General features: G+C 39.6%; 1 protein-coding gene across 1 annotated transcript in view; it reads left to right on the forward strand.

Moving 5' to 3' along the window:
- LOC132383327 (CUB and sushi domain-containing protein 2-like) overlaps positions 1–19,692 on the forward strand; it is a 637,190-nt gene that overhangs the window by 605,878 nt on the left and 11,620 nt on the right. Inside the window, exon 4 of the mRNA XM_059954230.1 lies at positions 9,149–9,343. Within this exon, the coding sequence (XP_059810213.1) occupies positions 9,149–9,343 (195 nt within the window). The remainder of the gene's footprint in view (positions 1–9,148; positions 9,344–19,692) is intronic.

Consider the following 19,692-nt stretch of genomic DNA (forward strand, 5'->3'; position numbering starts at 1 on the left):
TTCATTATTTCTTTACTCTTTTAATTCCATTGTTAATCATTTTGAATAAATTCAATTATTTTCCAAAGTGCATACTATTACAGCTGTCTGAAATTTGTTGTTCAGAATTTTGTCCATTTTATTACTGTTATTCACACTGTATACAATGACTCTTCTCTGGGCCAATGATAAACTTGGGGTGCATGACTTTCCATCTTACATAATGATAATATTACCATCATAAATACTTGTAACACAACACTGATCCTTGCAAGACACCACTTGTAAGATTCTCCTGCCAATCTGTGCAGCTATTTAGTATTCCTGCTTCTTGTCTCCTGTTGCTCAGCCTGTTTAACAGGTTAGAAACATCTTTCCTTGTGAAGACCATTTGGAAGTCCAGTGAGACTCACCTGTCTTCCACTTCAGACAGCTGTTCAGAACCTAATCTGGACAATACAATATTGTTCCTTCTGCTCAAAGTTCTAAGGTGTTCAGGCACTCTGTCCTTAATCTAGTAATTTTCCATCCCAACACACACGAAATAAATCCCACACTTAAATATTATAGTGAGGAATTTTCCAATGTAAAGGAACAATTCTTAAATTGTGAGAATTTTCAAAGGGTATTCTCTTCATATTGCACCCACATACAAGAAAATGTTTAGTCCCACAACTCACTTCAGTATATACTTTAGTATAGAAAGTCATACACAAGATGCTGGAGGAATTCTGTGGACCAGGCCGCATCAATGGCAGGAAATAGGCAGTCAATATTTAAGGTCAATATGCTTAACCTGGATTCACAGTACAGATGAAGGGTCTTGACCTGAAATACTGAATGACCGTTTCCCTCCACAGTTTCTTCCTGACCCATACATGACTTCATAAGTCAGTGAATTGAGCATAGAAGTTGGGAACTTAATGTTGCAGTTGTACAAGATGTAAAAGGCCACATTTGGAATATTGTGTTCAGTTCTGGTCCACCTTGTTATAGAAATGATGCCACTTATTTAGAAGGAGTGCAAGGGGATTTACAATGCTTTTGCAAGGAACAGAATTATAGGGTAAGTTTCAGCAGGTTGAGCCTTTACTTTGGAGCATAGGAAAATAGAGATGATCTTATAGAGGAGAATAAAATCATAAGGGGGCTTCATAGTGCTAATGCGCGTGGTCTTTTTAAATTGACATAGCATTATACATGAACTAAGTACCTTGTAGAAATTGAAATTCCTTTCTGAATGTAAGTCATTATTGTAAGCTGCGGGATATAGCACAATGTTTTAAGCATCCCCATCTTTAATAAACAAGGAAGATGATAACGATCAGCTAATCTGTTTATGAAACAATGTTGATTTCCTAGTCAAAAACTGAAAGGCATATAATTGAAGTAAGAGGGAGAAATTTAATAGGAACCAGCAGGGTAGGGGAGGCAACTTTTTAGCCTAGAGAGTGGCCAGTATACAGATTGAGGAAGTGGCTGAGGCAGATGTATTAAAAACAGTCAGAAGGTATTTGGAGACTTACGGTACATAGGTAGGAAAGGCTTAAAGGGTTAAGGGCCAAATATGGGTAAATAAAACTATCTTAGACAGGAATCTTGCTTGGCATAGATTTGTTGGGTTGAATGACCAATTTCTATGCTCTATTTCTCTATGACTCTTGGTCCCACTCCCGAGGTTTGAACAAAAAGAAATCTAAGCTAGTGTTTACAGTGCATAACTGAAAGAAGCTGCACTGTCAAATGCTCTGTCTTCTTTTTCAGTTAAGCCAAGTGTCTTCTTTTAGATAGATATAAAAGATTTTGTGGTGTTTTTTTTTCAGAGAAGTACAGAGTGGTATTGGGAAAACAACAGTGATGTAAACAGATTATCTGGGCCATAATAATTTTCCTTGTTTATTCAAGGTTAGAGTGTTTAAAATTCCATGCTGTAAGTTGCTTATTCCAATGGTGACTTACCTTCATAAATGCAACTTTGTGTGTTTTTCTAAATTTCTCTCTTACTTGGTTTTGATTGTATTGCCATTTCTTTTACAATTTATTTCTGAAAGAATGGCAATTTTGCTTACATTAATCCTGGTGATTTTCCATCCTTGATGTTGTATTGGCCAACACCTGGAGCTCCAGCAGAGAGCTACTGACTGCTGGCACCAGTTCATTTGGTGTGCAAGCTTGGTCTAATGCAGAAGTCAAAAATGACCTGCTGGTCAGGAGCAGGCAGGGTTTGAATCATCGCCCATCTGCTGGGACATTGGTGACTCACCCAAGGAGTTGTGGAACTGGCACGTTGATTCTGTAGAGATAAAATACTAAGTGCAATTTTAGTATATAAAGATATTTGACTTTGTTTTTTTAATTTGTTTTGGAATTTTCAGTTGTTTGCAGTAACTTTATAATTTTAATTGTGATTTTTACATACAAAAATTATTTAAATAGTTTTAAATGCCTGTCAGAGAAATGTCTCCCAAAGGCTGTAAGGGACTTATAGGCCACAGGTGGGCTAATCCTGCAATGCCTCTTGGTAGTATAGGGGCAGCCCATCCATACATAGTGGACGTAATTTGTTGGGCTACTCACCAGTTTTCTTGAGAATTCCAGCAAACTCTCCACTTCCTCTAAGTATTCTCACAAGGTAATCATCCAGGATGTTTCGCCTGTCCTTATTTTTGTTTGGGACATATATTACCATAGGGGGTTTTGAATGGGGAACTCATCCATCTTCAAGGACCCCCACCATTCATGTCATGCTCTCTTCTTGCTGCTGCCATCAAGAAAGAGGCACAGGAGCCCCCAGTCCTACACCAACATGTTCTTGAATCAGAGAGGATAACTTCACATACCCAACACTGAACTGATTCCACGAATTATGAACTCACTTTTAAGGACTCTACAACTCCTGTTCTTGATATTTCTTGCTTCTTTTATTATTATTATTATTATTACTATTGAAACATTCTGGTTTCCTCCGCTGCATAAGTCTAGGGAAGAAAACCTCTTGTCCCGCGAAACTCATGAGATTGAGACGCATTCCCACACCAAACTTCTTTTTGTATGGAAGCTGTGTAATTTGCTACCCTGTTACAAATTAGCACTTCAAGATAACAGACAGTACACTGCATATGATTAAAAGATTTATATTTATGAATCTTATCTAAAGGGACAGTAAGGAATAACAAAAAGGAAAGGGCCCATTCTAATTAAACAGTCAAATGTGCACAAGTTGGAGCTCATCTTGAACTTCTCCGTCGCTCACGAGCTGGGCCTTCATCAGCGTGAATGCCCACACCACCTTCCGAACGTTGCTCGCAATCCATCTCGGATAAACAGGTCTCCCAACGGATCGTATGCTACGACCAGTTCTCCACAGCATCCTCTCTCTTCATCTCTCACCGAACAAAGGCCCAAGACCTACCTTATTGTTCCTCACTCAGATAAACCTCAGGCTAATTAGATGGCACACATTCCACATCATCCCTTATCTTCAACAGTAAACCAAACAAGCTGAAATGAAGCAAGCTAAGGACAAGCTGCTCTTACAGAACTGCCAAAATGAAATGCATATAGCATAGCAGTAAAAATATGAACCAGGACATTCCATTATTATTACTTTCTTTTTGTATTTGCACGTTGGTTGTTCGTCTATCTCTATCAGGTGTAGCATTTTCATTGGTTTTATTGCATTTCTTTGAATGCCGACAAGGAAATGAATCTCAGAGTAGTATATGGTGACATATACTTACTTTAATAATAAATTTACTTCAAACATTGAACATGTGACTGCTCCACTTTGGTGTATTTTTGGTACATAATTCATATCCCAGATGATGTTCTTTTTAAGCTCCTTATACATAACTCTTAATTCTGTCACTTTCATCTATGTATCCCTCCCACTTGCCAAATCTTGTGATAGTTATGGCATATATTTTTGCTTGGATTTATTAATTTACACATATTGTTCCTCATGCCATTGATTTATGGATTTTTTAGCACGTGCATTTGTGGTCCTTAGGGGGATAACCTGATTCTGCAACACATTAAATTCTTCTTTAAAACCTCTCATTGAACTTAGCTCAGAAGCAAATATGCAGAATTTACCATCTGTCTCATCTTGATGTTGCCTTATTCAAATTAGATATAAGTCATTTTGTGACAGCCATTAGATGAATGTTCACACATCATTAGCCTTATATCTAAAATAGCCTTATCACTTATTAAGTCTGCCGCTTTGTGGTTTCCAGGACACATTATGGACAAAAATGTCCCAACTACATTAAAAAAATTCACTGAGTTAGAAATTTTATAGCTTAGCACAATCGTCAATGTTGACTGATAGAATTTCAACAAAAGACTGATCATTAAGTCGATCAGGGGCTTAGATTGTCATTCATAAAGTCCTGCAATTTGCATTTTGAGTTCCTATGCATGCTTAACAAGTGATTATCTTTCATTTAAAAACCAAGTGAATGCAACTATAAGACGGCTATGTTTTCACTGATTCCACATTTGAAATATTGTGTGCGCTAATGGCTTTCTTACTTAAGAAGGAATATTTTAGAAGCAGTTCAGAAATGGTTTAGTAACCCTATATGAGAAAAGACAAGCTACATATTTTATGAGGAAATGCCGCTTTGTTTTATCTGGAATCCACTGGAATTGTTAAAAATGAAAAGACATAACAAGTCTTAACAAGGCGGGGTGTGGGAAGAGAGTATTTCATTTTGTTGAAGAATTAAATACCAGGGCTATTTGGAAAGATGAGAATTTCTTTTTCTTTCCGAGGGTCCTTAGTCTTCAGAACTTCTATCTTCAAAGAATGTTGGAAGTAGAGTCTTTAAATATTTTTAAGTCAGCTGGCATTGAGTTTACAATTGAATCAACCATGATCTTATGATGTGTTGGAGCAGCTCAACGCCTCTGATTGACCTAATCCGGCTCCAAATAATGTTTGTCTGATCACTTTTATTTTTTACCCTCTGATCGGTATGATTTGTCTGTCTCTCATTGACCTCACCCTCCATCAAGCCATCAGCTCCCTCTCTCCACTCCAGTCACACCTTCTGTTCATCTCCAACTGTTGAAAAGCAGAGTAATCCAGATAATGAAAATCTGAAATAAACACAAAGGGTACTGGAAGCACTGAGAAGGTCAGACAGCAGTTGTGGGGAGAGAAACAGAGTTAATGTTTCTGATTGATAACTTCTCAGCAGAAGAAATCTCAACAAATTGAAACCTTTACTTATCTTCTTTTTCCACACATGGTGGTTAACATTTAAATATTTCTAGCATCTCCTGATTATTACATGTTCCCATCTGACCTATTGACCTCCCAGATCAAAAATGTCCTGATCATAACCCAACAACCTCCAATGTACATCTCCCTCTCCCCCAACTACAGATCACCAGAAGATGTCCTTCAGTGCTGTTCCTTCCCATTCCCAGCTCTCCAACACCCAGCTCCTCCATCCCACAATAGCTTCGACCAGTCCCTCTCAAGCCTGGCTCTGCCCCTGGTCTTCAATGATTTACTTTGTAGATACTGCACTGACACACCACATGAAGCGTGTCTTTACCTCATGAGGCCTACTTAGATGAACCTTGAGTGCAGTTGAATTTCCAAGCAGCCAGAACCAAATTTGATATGAGTGCCTCTGTCATCACGGCTACATCACTGTAAGCATACATTTAGGGTTTAGCACATTGACAGAGCTGCCACCTCACAACTTCAGTGGCCCAGAATCAGATTTTGCCTTTGGTGTTGCTGTGTGGCATTTGCACATTTTCTCATTGACGCTGCAAATTTCCATAGGTTCCCCAATTTCTCCTCACGTCTCGGCGATATGTAGGTTGGTAGCTTAACTGGTCTCTGTAACTCACCTCCTCCTAGAGTTGGGAGAATAAAATGGGATTAGTGTAAATAAGCACTTGATGGTAGGTGTGGACTTGATGGGGCAAAGGGCTTTGCTCCATGATTGTGACTCATGGGTTCGATAGCTGAACATGAAGGCATTTTGTGGACTGTGTTACAGAAACTTACTGAAGCTTCGTACTCCAGAATTTTGATAATATACAAGCTATAAGAAGTGGGAAGGACACCGGCAAATACTTAAGTTACTTAACTCTTTACTAACTGTGACCTCTCCCCCCAATGATCGCTGGTTATATTTAAAGTGCCCATATATTTAAAACTTATCAACAGGTTGATAAGTTTTTGATTAGTAAAAGAGCATCAAAAGTTACATGGAGAAGGCAGGAGAATGAGGTTTAGAGGGACAAAATATCAGCAATGATTATATGGCAGAGCATTTTCAATGGGCCGAACAAAGTAAATCCTGCTCCTATGTCTTATGGCCTGAGAGGGAGTTGAGACAGTATGTTGTTGGTTTATAAGTCGTTGGTGAGGCCAATTGTATAGTGTTGGTCACTATGTTGTAGGAACAATGTGGTTAAACTGGAAAAGATGTAGAAAAGAATTACAAGGATTTTGCAAGGACCAGAGGGCTTGAGTTATAGGGCGAGGATGGTCAGATAGATCTTTATTCCTTGGAATGTAACAGAATGAGGGATATCCTTATGGAAATGTTCAAAATTAAGAATAATATAGATAAGACAGATGGTAACAGTCTTTTCCCCTGGGTGAGGGTGACCAAAATTTGGACCCACAGATTTAGGATGAAAGGGGAAAGGCTTAAAAGGGACTTGCAGATGGTGGTATATATATAAACAAGCTGCTTGTAGAAGTGGTTGAAACAGAGAAAAATATTATTATTTAAGAACATGGATGGGTGGGGTTAGAAGGATATGGGCTGAATGCAGACAAGTGAGTTTAGCTGGATGGCCATTGTGGTTGACATGTACTGATTGTGCTAAAGGGTCAGTATTTGTGCTTTAATGTTTTATGACTCTAAAACTAACTGACAGTAGTTCAAAGTAAGGAGAGGAAGAGAGAAAGAAATAATGAACAACACAAATTGTGCAAACAATAAAAGTAATTTACAGCATTCAGAATTAAATTGAGTCCATGGACACAGAGTCTGGTACAGCTGGAGTAGGCCCAAAGCCTCAGCCTCAGTTCATCGCACAGCTGAGCAAGCCTCCACAAAGCTTGTAGATAAGGAGCCGAGAGCACCTGGAGTAGTCTCACGGCCTCAAAAAATTCTATTGCAAAAAGCAATTAATTGTTGTATTCCTACTTGTGGGTTGTATAGTCTTAACTCAATGAAAATGACTTCAAGAAAAGAAATCAGAATCTATTGTTTAATTTTATTGGTATATAGATGTCAAATTTTAGATAAGTTATTTAAAAAGCATTTTACATTTATTTAATCCTGTCCTCGCCTCTAAAAATTAGGAAAGGTTAATCTTGGAGACACTTAACCAGTTGTAAACTAGCACAATCTGCAGTAATTGACACAGCCGATTAAATCAACTTGGGACAGGGTCTGCTACCAGAATAATGACTTCTACATTGATGTAAAAAATGACCAACCTAAATGTACTGAGTATAATTGGCACATAAAACTCAAATGCCCTTTGCATTGGTTTCACTTATTTTTCTCCAACTAGACAACATGACTCCGTAAAAGTTGTGAACAATGAATTTTCAAAACCTTTGGCTTAGAATACAGTTCAAAATAATAATTTTTATTTTTGTCGTGTGAATGGAACGTTGACATCTACAGCACATTACAGGCACTTCAGCCCACAATGTTGTGCCGACCATTTATCCTACTCCAGAAACTGCCTAGAATACCCTACTACATAGCCCTCTATTTTTCCAAGCTCCAGGTACCTATGTAAGAGTCTTTTAAAAGATCCTTTGTATCTGCTTCCACCACTATCGCCTGCAGAGCATTCCACGTACCCACCTCTCTGTGTGAAAAACTTACCCCTGACATCCCCTCTGTACCCCCTTGTTTTAGCTATTTCATCCCTGGGAAAAAGCCTCTGGCTATCCACACGATCAATGCCTCTCATCATTTTATAAACCTTTATCAACTCACCTCTCAACCTCCATTTCTCCAAGGAAAAAAGGCCAAGTTCACTCAATCTATTTTCATAAGGCACGCTCTCCAAACCAGGCAACATCCTTGTCAGTCTCTTTTGCACTCTTTCTATAGTATCTACATCCTTCCAGTAGTGAGGTAATCAGAAATGAATACAGTGCTCCAAGTGGGGTCTGGCCAAATCTTATATAGGCATGGCATTACCTCACAGTTCTTGAACTCAATCCCATGTTTGATGAATAGCAACACACCATATGCCTTCTTAACAACACTGTCAACCTGTGTAGTGGTGTTTGGTGTCCTATGGATACAGACCCCAAGATCCCTCTGATCCTCCACACTGCCAAGAGCCTTAATATTATATTAATTATTATAATTATAATATTATATATTATTATAATAATATTATATTAATATTATATTCTGCTTTCAAATTTGACTTTCCAAAATGAACCACTTCACACTTGTCTGGGTTGAACTCCATTGGCCATTTCTCAGCCCAGTTCTGCATACTATCTATGTCCCACTGTAACCTCTGACACCCTTCCAGACTATCCACTACACCGCCAACCTTTGTATCATCAGCAAACTTGCTAACACACCCTTCTACTTCCTCATCTAGGTCATTTATAAAAATCACAAAGCGGAAGGGTCCCAGAACTGATCCCCGTGGAACATCGCTGGTCACCAACCTCCATGCAGAATATGAGCCATCTACAACCACCCTTTGGCTTCTGTGGGAAAGCCAATTCTAGATCCACAAAGCAAGGTCTCATTGGATCCCCTGCCTCCTTACTTTCTGAATGAGACTTGCATGGGGAACCTTATCAAATGCCTTACTGAAATCCATATAAACTACATCCACTGTTCTACCTTCATCAGTATGTTTTATTACATCAAATGAAGTTGAAGTTTCGTAGCAATCAAAAGGAAAGCTATGTAAGTCTTCTAAAGTTTGGGAACTTCAGTGTACTGGGTGAGCTTTCAGAGCATGCCATCCATTAAAATGCAGTGGTGCACAGTTTGTTCCCAAACTAAGATAAAAAATGCAAAATTTGTTGAAATTCAAAATACATTTACTTGAATTTTAGGAAAGGATGATCAAGATAATCAAAACAAAACAGTACATTCGGTTATAACAGAGTGATTATTTTTATTTCTTTTAGTATTGCCAAGTCATACTTGTGGAAATCCTGGCAAATTACAGAATGGACTGCAGCAGGGATCCACGTTCAATATTGGTGACAAGATCCGGTTCAGCTGCAACAATGGTTACTTCCTCGAGGGACATGCGGTGCTGACTTGCCTTGCCAGCTCAGAGAACAGTGCTTCATGGGATTTTCCAGTTCCCTTTTGCAGAGGTAAACTGAAACTGGAATGGGGATTTCAAATGAAAAGCCAGAATATTTAAATTAGTGACTTTATCATTCACTTCAGACAGGAACTGTATTGTGGTGGTACTGGGTTTGCTAATCGAATCGCGAATTCTTAAACTGAAACGACAAACTTAAATTCTATCCAATATAAATAGCCACATGTACCCACAATAAAGGGAGATTATACCCTTCATCAGGACCTGATGAAGGGTCTTAGCCTGAAATGTCAACAGTTCATTAATTCCCGTAGATATTGCCCAACCTATTGAATTCCTCCAGCATTTTGAGTGTGTTAATCTGGATTTCCAACATCTGAAGAATTTCTTGTGATTATGATCAACTAGTAAGAATAGGTTAAAAATTGGCTGACAAATCCTATTTGCAATTCTCCTTTGCCCAGCATTCCTTTCCAGAGACAATGATACATAGCTGCTCCACTTTGGCACGATGTAGTGGAGACCAGTGAGAACTTAATGAGCCAAGGTAAGATAACTGGTTATCCCGTATAAAACAGCAGTTAGGTTTATGTATTCTGAATCTATTTACTTAAAAGTAAGGTTTGAAGCTTTGTGAAAGTTGTAACTGTTTCTATGGCAGGGGCTCTGCCATCAATTCAGCAGCATTGGAGCTTCTCTTCCATGAACTTCTCTGTTGTTGTGCTATTGTGTGAGGGACATATATTGGTTTCTGACCCTGTCACTGATGCACCTCTGGCACCCTTCCCAACAATTGTTGCTGGGTTTAGCATCAACGTCTTTTTGATTTTGACCTTGATTGTAACTCAAGAGTGCAAGCTTGACAGTTATAGATTAAGTCTGCCCATGGTTCATTTGCTAATGGAATAAGGTCAGTAGAACCATCACAAAGGTAGTTGCAACTCTGACGTCAGCTGTCAGTTCCTACTTCTTATCTCTGACTGGCAGGTCATAAAAGTCCCACTTACCTTTGGGGCCAGCCATTTACTGCTGGCCATGTCCAGTGCTCTCCCTTTACTCATCCTCACAGAGAACATAAAAGCAGGAATAGGTCACACAGCCACGCAAGCCTGCTCTGCCATTTAAAGTGATCATGATCATGACACTTTTGGTCTCTAACATTACCTTTCCTTCTGCACAAGATCTCTTTAGTAATCTATTTGCTGATCTTTCAGAAATTTATCTACTTCCTCTTTAAATATCCTCCATGATCTGGCCTCCACAGCAACTCTAGGGTAGGGGAATCCAGAGATTCACCAACCTCTGTGAGAAGGTTTACTGGATTATCACTTGATTTTTTAACTATGTTCCCTTGTTTGAGATTATCTCACCTGTGGATACATCCTACTATCTCCACCCCTATGCCCCTCAGGGTAAGGTAATCTTTAATTAGATCATTCCTCATTCTTCTAAACTCCAAGTCACATAGGTTTAATTTATTTAGCTACGCTTGATAGGTTAACCTTTTCATCCCAGGAGTTAACAGATAGAATCTTTTTTGGACTGCCCCCTGGTGCCCGTGCATTCTACCTTAGCCAAGAGGTCTAAAGTTGTGTATTGTACGCTCGATGCAGTCTCACTAGTAACCTGTACAATTCTAACACGACCACCCTATTTCAAACTTCTACGCCACTGGAAATATAAACGTCCCCATGACGAACTCTTTAAGTGAAACAGGATCTGCTTTGGACCACTCAGTTGATGCCATGCATTAAAACATCAGTATTGTGTCGCTTGGCACTTGACGTCGCAGTGCAAATCCACTGTCTTTTGGGACGTCACTATGTTTCAGGTTACTACTTTCTGTGATATGCCATGTGATTGGGAAGTGTGATCAGATTTAGTGATTTTCAATAATGTTTTACCATAAGGTGCATCAAAACATTGCTCTGTGCAAAGCAATTTTTAGGTCTTGAAGACCATGAAACTAATGGAGTGTAAAACATCACCTGGTTCATTGATGCCATTAAATTTGGGCTCAAATTTGAACAGAAAGGTTGGGGAATATCCGAACACAATTGAGCATGTGGTGCCAAAACCATTAAAGTTGAGACTTGATTGCTGCTATTCTCAAGCACTCGGATAATTCAGAAAAAAAATGAGTTTGGCAATTTTGCTTACATTGGACTTGGATCATAGAACTTTGCAGCACAGTACAGGCCTTTCAGCCATCAATGTTGTGCTGCCTTTTTAACCTACTCTAAGATCTACTTCAAGCTCTTCTCTATACACATCACTGACTATCTCACCTGGACTGTACACACAGGCTTTGTGGCAAAAAAATGCACCACAGCATCCCTTCCCCCTCAGGCAACTCAAGAAGTTCGGCACAGGCCCCCAAATCCTCAAGATCTTCTACAGAGACACCATTGAGAGCATACTGACAGGCTGTATCACCACCTGGTAAGGGAACTGCAAAAATGTTGATCGCTGGACACTGCAGAGAGTGGTACGGACAGCCCAGCGCATCTGTGGATGGGAATTTCCCTCCACTGAGGACATTTACAGCAGCAGGTGCAGAAAGAAGGTCTGGAAGATCATCAGGGACACTAGTCACCCCAACCATAAACTGTTTCAGCTGCCTTCATGTGGTAAACACTAACACAACATGAAAGCCAGAACCAACAGGCAATGGGACAGCTTCTTTCTACAAACTATTGGAGTTTTAAATTCACATGTCTGTACATTGCAACAGAGTCATAATGCAAATATTTTACTCCTTCACATTGTGGGATGGATGCAAGACTTAAATAAGTTCTAAGTTCTAAATTATAAATTCTATTTAACCTTCCCTTCTACATAGCCCTCCATGTTTCTTTCACCCACATGCCCAACTCAGAGTTGTTTGAGTATCCCCAAAGCATCTGCCTCTACCACCACCCTAACAGTCTGTTCCACCTACCGACCAATCTCTGTGTAAAAACAAACACTTCTGATATCCCTGCGTACTTTCCCCAAGTCTTCTTAGAATTATCCATTCATGTATTAGCTATTGTCACTCTGAAAAAAAGCTTGAGATGGTTGTCTTTTTGTGATCTAGGATTAGAAGTAGTGATCTGTGGACTGTTGATGTTGTGGGTTCTGGAACAAAGATAATGCACCTGATTATTCATGGTTTCCAATCAATGTCAAATTAGTGTCAACCAGACTAACCAAATGTAATGGACATGTAGACCTCAATCCTATTTATAAGCCAAAGCAGGCAAAGTTCCAGACCCCAAAGCACAGAGTTCGCCACTCAACCTATCAGCGACGAGACTCTCTGCTTACATCACAATTGATTTTCCACAATGACTACCAATCAACTGATTGATAGCTATATAAAGACCAATCATTCGGAGGACACACTACAAATGAACAGCACACTGATGATGTCTTCTGGTATGGTGATGAAACGTTTGCAAATGTATTGCCAAGATCAGAGAATAGCTCAACTGAACTATCGACTACTTGAGCTACACATTTTCCGAGTTATTTCCAACAACGTCAGCATCATAGAGTACAGAAAGACATATTCCTGCAGTCATGAACATAAAACTGAGGGCAGTTATTCATTTATTGATTGATTAAGACACACCATGGAATTGGCACTTCTAATCCTTCGAGCAACACTGCTCAGTAATCCCCTGATACAATCCTAGTCTAATCATAGGAACATCTTTGGTCTGTGGAAAGAGACCCACAAAGTCCCAGGGGAAACATACAAACTCCTTACAGACATCGGCAGGAATTGAACCCAGGTTGCTGGTACTGTAAAGCATTGTGTAACCATTGTGCTACCATACAGCGTCAATGCAAGTTGATCGTTGGTGAAGCCAGAAATTGGTGAGTATAATTTTAGACCAAATCGATGCTGGTCTGTCACAGATGGTTCAAACAAGATCAAAAAAGTGTAACTCTCAGAAAAAAAATACATAAAATACATTTTACATTAAAAAAAATGTGGCTCATGTTAAACTTGTGTTTGATGTAAGAAGAGCTGGAGAGTAGAAGCAGATCTGAAACGTTAAATTGCAATGTAGTACTTCCCTTTGATGTGAACAGAGGATGTTCCCTCAAGAGATAAAATAATGGATAGCCTACATATTCAAGCAGTCCCTAGGCTCTGGAAGAAGTGGGGCTGCTGAGTGAATTGCTTTCTCTTGCTCTGGGCAAGCTTACATATCTCATGCATTGGGAGCTTTGTAAAATTATTCTGGATAAAAACCTGAAGAAGTTGGATATTTTGGAAAACAGTACTCTAATACTATAAACAACAGAAGTTGTTGCTAGAAAATAATTCAGTTTCCCTCTTAATGCTCAAAGCTGACTTGGATTTTTAAGCATGATACTGTGCTGACAATACATTGGTTAGCGTGAAATTTTCACCAGGTTGCCAGACCTTCTATTGGTCTCATCCATGATTTTCCACAGAGGTCCTCAATGCTAAATAAATAATATCGCTATTTTTGCTGCACTGGTGGACCCCATGTGGAGTGCCACAGGGTAGTGCAAATTTGCATGTGCTTCCAAACACTCGGGCTATGGAATCTATCTGTTGAGTGCGCATCAGGCTTATCTGATGCCATAGACTCTAGGCTTGACAACTGCAAACTTTAGTAGCATACTGTGTACAAAAGCCTCAGGAGCTAATGAACTTTGATTTGTTTATAAGGTGAAGATAAGTTCCTACATCAGAGGGAACAAGAAGGTTGCGATTGCTTCTTTTCACGTTATACATCAGTGATTTGGATGATGCAATTGATGGCTTTTGTGGCCATGTTTGTAGATCATACAAAGAAAGGTGGAGGAGCAGGTAGTTTTGAGGAAGCAGGCACCTGCAGATGGACCAACACATTAAGATAATGGCAAAGAAGTGGCAGATGGAATACAGTGTAGGATGGAGTGTATTTGTACACTTTGGTAGAAAGAATAAAGCTATAGATTATATACTAAATGGCAAGCAAGTTAAGTAACTGGAGGTACAAAGGGACTTGGGAGATGTAGTGCAGGATTCCCCAAAGGTTAACTTGTGGGTTGAACAGATAGTAAAGAGGACAACTGCAGTATTAGAGTTATAGAGTCATAGACCACTACAGCACAGATTAGGCCCTTTGTCCCATCTAGTCCATGCCAAGCTATTTATCTGCCTAATAACCCTTTAACTCATCATTCTGGATAGGTACATCCATCCAAGTGTCCCCTAAATGTTTGAATCAAACCCACATCCACCACTTCCACTGACAGCTCATTCCACACTTTTATAACCCTCTGTGAAGAAACTCTCCTTCCTGTTCCCCTTACATATAACCCATGACCTCTAATTCAAGTCCTTAAGTCCTGATCATATCTGTGTATTTTTTCTCTGTAAGCTTTCAGTCTTATTGATAATTTTTTCCTGTACATAGGTGACCAAACTAGCACACAATACTCCCAATTAGGCCTCACTAACATCTTACACAATTTCAACATAATATCCCAACTCCTGTACGTAATACTTTGATCTATGAAGGCCAATGTATTCAAAGGTTTAATATGACTCCATCTACCTGTGACATAACTTTCCCTGAAATGTATATTCCCAGATTTCTCAGTTCTGCTGTACACCTCAGTGCCCCACTGTTCATCCTGTAAGTCTTTGCTTGTTTCGTCCTCCCAAAGAGCAACACCTCATGCTTGTCTGCATTAAATTCTATCTGCTATTTCTCAGCCCATTTTTTCAGTTGGTCCAGATCCTACTGTAAGCTTTGATAGTCTTTCTTGCTGTCTACTACACCCCCAATCTTAGTGTCATCTGTGAATTTACTGATCCAGTTAAACAAATTATTACCCAGATCATTGATGTAGATGAAAAGCTATAGGCCCAACACCAATCCCCACTGCCCTGCACTAGTCACTGGCCTCCAGTCAGAGAGGCAACCATCTACTATTACTCTGGCTTCTCCCATGAAGGAAATGTCTAATCCAATTTACTGCCTCATCTTCAATGCCAAGTGACTGAACTTTCTTGACTATCTCCCAAGTGGAACCTTGTCAAAGGCCTTGCTAAATTCCACGTAGACAACATCCGCTGCTTTGTCTTCATCAACGTTCCTGGTAATTTCTTTGAAAACTCTTTAAGAATGGTTAGACACAACCTACACTGCACAAAGCAATGTTGACTATACTATCCCTAATCAGTTCTGTCTATTCAAAAATTATAATACCTTCTAATAACTTACTCACTACTAATATCAGGCTCAGCTGGCCCATAATTTCCTGGCCTATTCTTTGAGATTTTCTTAAATAATGGAACTACGTTAGCCATCCTCCAATCCTCCAGCACCTTACCTGTGGCTAAGGATGTTTTAAATATCCTGCCATTTCTGCATGAGCTTCCCACAGGGTCTGATGGAACCTTGTCAAGCCCTAGGGATTTATCCATCCTAGTTTTTCTGAATGCCTCCTCCTCCATAATCTGTGTATGGATCATGACCTCAGTGCTGTTTTGCCTCACTTCTATAGACTCTGTATCCATCTCCTGAATAAATACAGATGAAAAAAAGTCTATTTAAGATCTCACCATCTCACTTGGCTGCATGCATAGATGGCCAATCTGACCTTCAATAGTAACAATTTTGTCCTTTCTATCCTTTTACTCTCAATGTATCCATAGAAGCACTTGAGGAACTCATTCAATTTCTCTGCAAGAGCAATCTCTTGTTTTATTTTAGTTCTTCTGACTTCCTTAAGAATTCTCTTGCATTTCTTGTACTTCTCAAGTACCTCATTTGCTTCTTCTAGCTTATACCAGCAATGTAACCTCCTTTTCCATAATCAGGGTCTCAATATCTCTTGAAAATCAAGATTCCCTAAACCTATTATCCTTGCTTTTTATTTCCATAGGAACATGCAAACTCAATACTCTCAGAATTACATTTTTGAAAACCTCCCACTTACCAAGTACATCTTTGTCACAAAACAACCTATCCTTATTCACTCTTTCCAGATCCTTTCAGATGCCATCAAAATTGGCCTTTCTCCATTTTAGAATCTCAACCTGAGGACCAGACATATTCTTCTCCATAATTATTTTAAAACTAATGGCATTACGTTATGACTAGATGTTAAGTGTTCCCCTATACAAACACCTGTCACCTGCCCCGTCTCATTCCATAACAGGAGATCTAGTATCATACTCTCTCATTGGGACTTCAATGTATTGATTAAAAAACTTCTTTGAGTACATATGACAAACTCTATTCCTTCCAGCCCTTCTACAGTATGGGAATCCCAGTCAATACGTGGGGAATCATGAGTTTGAACAAAAGTGCATTGTCTAAACAGAAACCAGCCGGCTGACAAAGTTGAGTTACCATTGTGGCAGGTGTTCACATCACTAAACAAATACAGATTTCAAGGGTACAATTTAATGTCAGAGAAATGCAGCGAGCAATAATCCCCGAGCCCCCCGCTGGCAAAAGTAAAGCACACCCGCTACCAGCACTCAAGTGTGAGCAAAGCAATAGCAAAGACACAGACTTGCAGTTATCCCAAAGACTACATTGTTCACCCGATAATTTGATGTGCTGCAGGTTCTCTCTCTCTCCTAATAAGGAAGAATTCTCCATTTTCCAGTGAGCAGTGAGAGATAACAAACAACTCATTGATTTACGATGTTAAAGTCCATTGTGTTGCTTTTTCGAGCTCTGTGCCTGAAGATCGCAAGGATCCCAGTTCCCCAGGTACACAGAGATGTTCTGACTCCCCCAACGACACACGGGTCTCCTGTGGCGACACCGACCCTTGACCCGCCTGTCTCCAGCTACTCAAGATCCCAGGCTTCTGAATGCATGCTGAAATCTTGGGCCAAAACTTCGGCATGCTGAATAGCAGCCGATTGTGGAACCCCGAGAGCGGGTCCCATTCCCGCAAAGAATGATAGTTGTCATGTAACTGCAGGTCAGGGTCTTCAAAAGAACCCTGAAGGGGAAAAAAATAGAGATATTAAAGACGGAAATAGAAGCAAAGGAGTCACCGTAGGGCACAGTAGGGCACATACAAACAGCATGTCAGGCAGACAAAAATAAATAAAAGAGAAGAGAAAAAAGACAAAGGTTCAAGTTGCAGTTTCAAAAAGTGCACCAATCTGCATGTTGTTGATGAAAAATCTGATAATGATGCAAGTGTAACAGAACCGAGTTCAGTTGAGATTTACAATGTGAAAGCTAAAAAGAAAAAACAATATAGCTTACTACAGAAGTGCATGGCAAATTAATTGAAATGGAAATGGACACTTGTTTGGCTGTTTTCGTAATTCCACAAAAAGAAATAGAATGTTATTTCAAAGATACTAAACTGAAGCCTGCAGATATCCAGCAAGAACTTATATTGGACTAAAGATAACTCCTGAGGGATTGAGAACAGTGAACTGCAAAACCCAACAAGCCACATCCAGCTTTCATGTGGTAAAATCATGAAGTTTAACATTGTAGGGATGTGAGCGGGCTGCAACTTGATTGGAGGTTCATCCACATGCTGCATCTCCTGCAATGAAGCCAACTGAAAGCAAATTAAGAAACGCACTGGATGATGCCACAACTGTTGCAGCGACAAACATCATGAACCGTTTCCCAACAGAGGTCAAGCATGTGTTTGAGCCAACCCCTGAGCCTTTGGTTTGAAATGATATTGGACTAAGGAAGGTCCATGCTGCTCAGAGGATTTGTGAAAGTGAAAATGCAGTGGTCTGGCTACAACAGTTTTTGTAGGTAACATATCTGGGAAGGCCTCTGATCATGTTAATCAGGCAGTCGTGAAATGTGGCTATGTTTTGAGCTGGAAGAGAGCTAAGAGTGCTTCAGGAAAGTTGTAAGCATTTGGCTTTTGTCAGTATGAAGATCTGGAATCTACTCTGTATGCATTAAGGTTATTGCATGAACTTCAAGTGAGAGAAAAAAGTTGCTTGTAAAAACAGATGCACAGACCGGAGCCCAGCTGGATGAATGGAAGGTGAAAAAGAAAGGAGTTAAAGGAGATACTTAAACAGAGGATTTTCCAGATGATGATGAGATGGAGTAGGAAACCAAGAGGAGAAATCAGATCATAAAGGGAGCAATAGAAGGAGTGAAAAGAGAATACTCCAGTGAACCGAATACACCTTTCCAAGATCAAGATGCACAAACTAGAAGAAGAAAAAGGAGGGAGGAGACACAGAGAAAACATGTGAATGAGAAAGGGAATAGTGCGAAAATGAGAAGGAATGTGAGAAAGAAAAAGAAAGGGATTGAAGTAGATCCAGAAAGAAAATGGAGAAGAAGGGTGTCTAGTGCTGTCTGAGCCACTTCTTGTCGTCTCAAAGTCAAGTCCTGCTGTCACTATAGAGGAGGCACCAGAACCTGAGATTTTTTTGCAGCCACGTCTCACCTGCCAGGAAGAGTGATCCCCTTTGTCAGGGAAGGCTTTATACCAGAAGATGAAGGAATTCTGCATAGAGATTCAATCTTTAAGCTACAATGGGATAATTTAAAAATTGACGATGCTGTGGATGGTAGTTGTGTTATTGAATATTCTGTGTACATTGTTCAGATGCATTCTCTATTGAGTTGGAGCAGGGACAGTGTCTATTTAATATTTCAATGGTTTTGAACAATATTATATATATATATTGGTTTATTAAGCATTCTTGTTCATTTAGATAATTCATTAGTTATATGCAAAAATACATTAATTGCATACATTATCTCATTACCACGGCATACAAGCTCACCTCACTTAAAGTAAAGACGAAGCTAGACCTGCTTTTCAGGCTCTCATGTGTTCTTTTGAATTAGTGTAATAGTTTGAAGTTACAAAACATAACAAAGGGCTTCTGGCTATTGAAAAGATAAAGAAGAACCTACCATCTGTGATCCCTCACCCCATTGAGTTCCAGATACTGGAGAATGGAGTTAGAACGCCAGCAAATGGGCATGGGGTGGATTATGAAGCTTCCTTTCTGGATTCTTGAGGTGCAGTTCCAATGCCTGATGCATTCAAATTACAACAAAAATGTATTACCAAAGCACATATATGTCACCATATACAAACATCAGATTCATTTCTTGTGGGCACTCACAGGAAGACAATGAGTACAACAGAATCAATGAATTCAAGCTGTAAAGTCCTTAAAAGTGAAAGGTTGTGGAATCAGTTCAGTGTTGAAGTGAGTGAAGTTATCCACATTGGCTCCAGAAGCCTGATGGTTGATGGTATTAACTGTTCTTGCACCCAGTAGTGCGGGACCAAAGGCTTCTGCACCTCCTTCTTGATGATAGCATTGAGAAGAGAGTATAGCTTGGATGGTGGTGGTCCTTGCTGAGGGCTGCATTCTTGTGGTCGTGCATCTTGTACCAAAATTCA

This window comes from Hypanus sabinus, chromosome 30 (genome assembly GCF_030144855.1).
Source record: "Hypanus sabinus isolate sHypSab1 chromosome 30, sHypSab1.hap1, whole genome shotgun sequence".
Taxonomy (NCBI): Eukaryota; Metazoa; Chordata; class Chondrichthyes; order Myliobatiformes; family Dasyatidae; genus Hypanus; species Hypanus sabinus.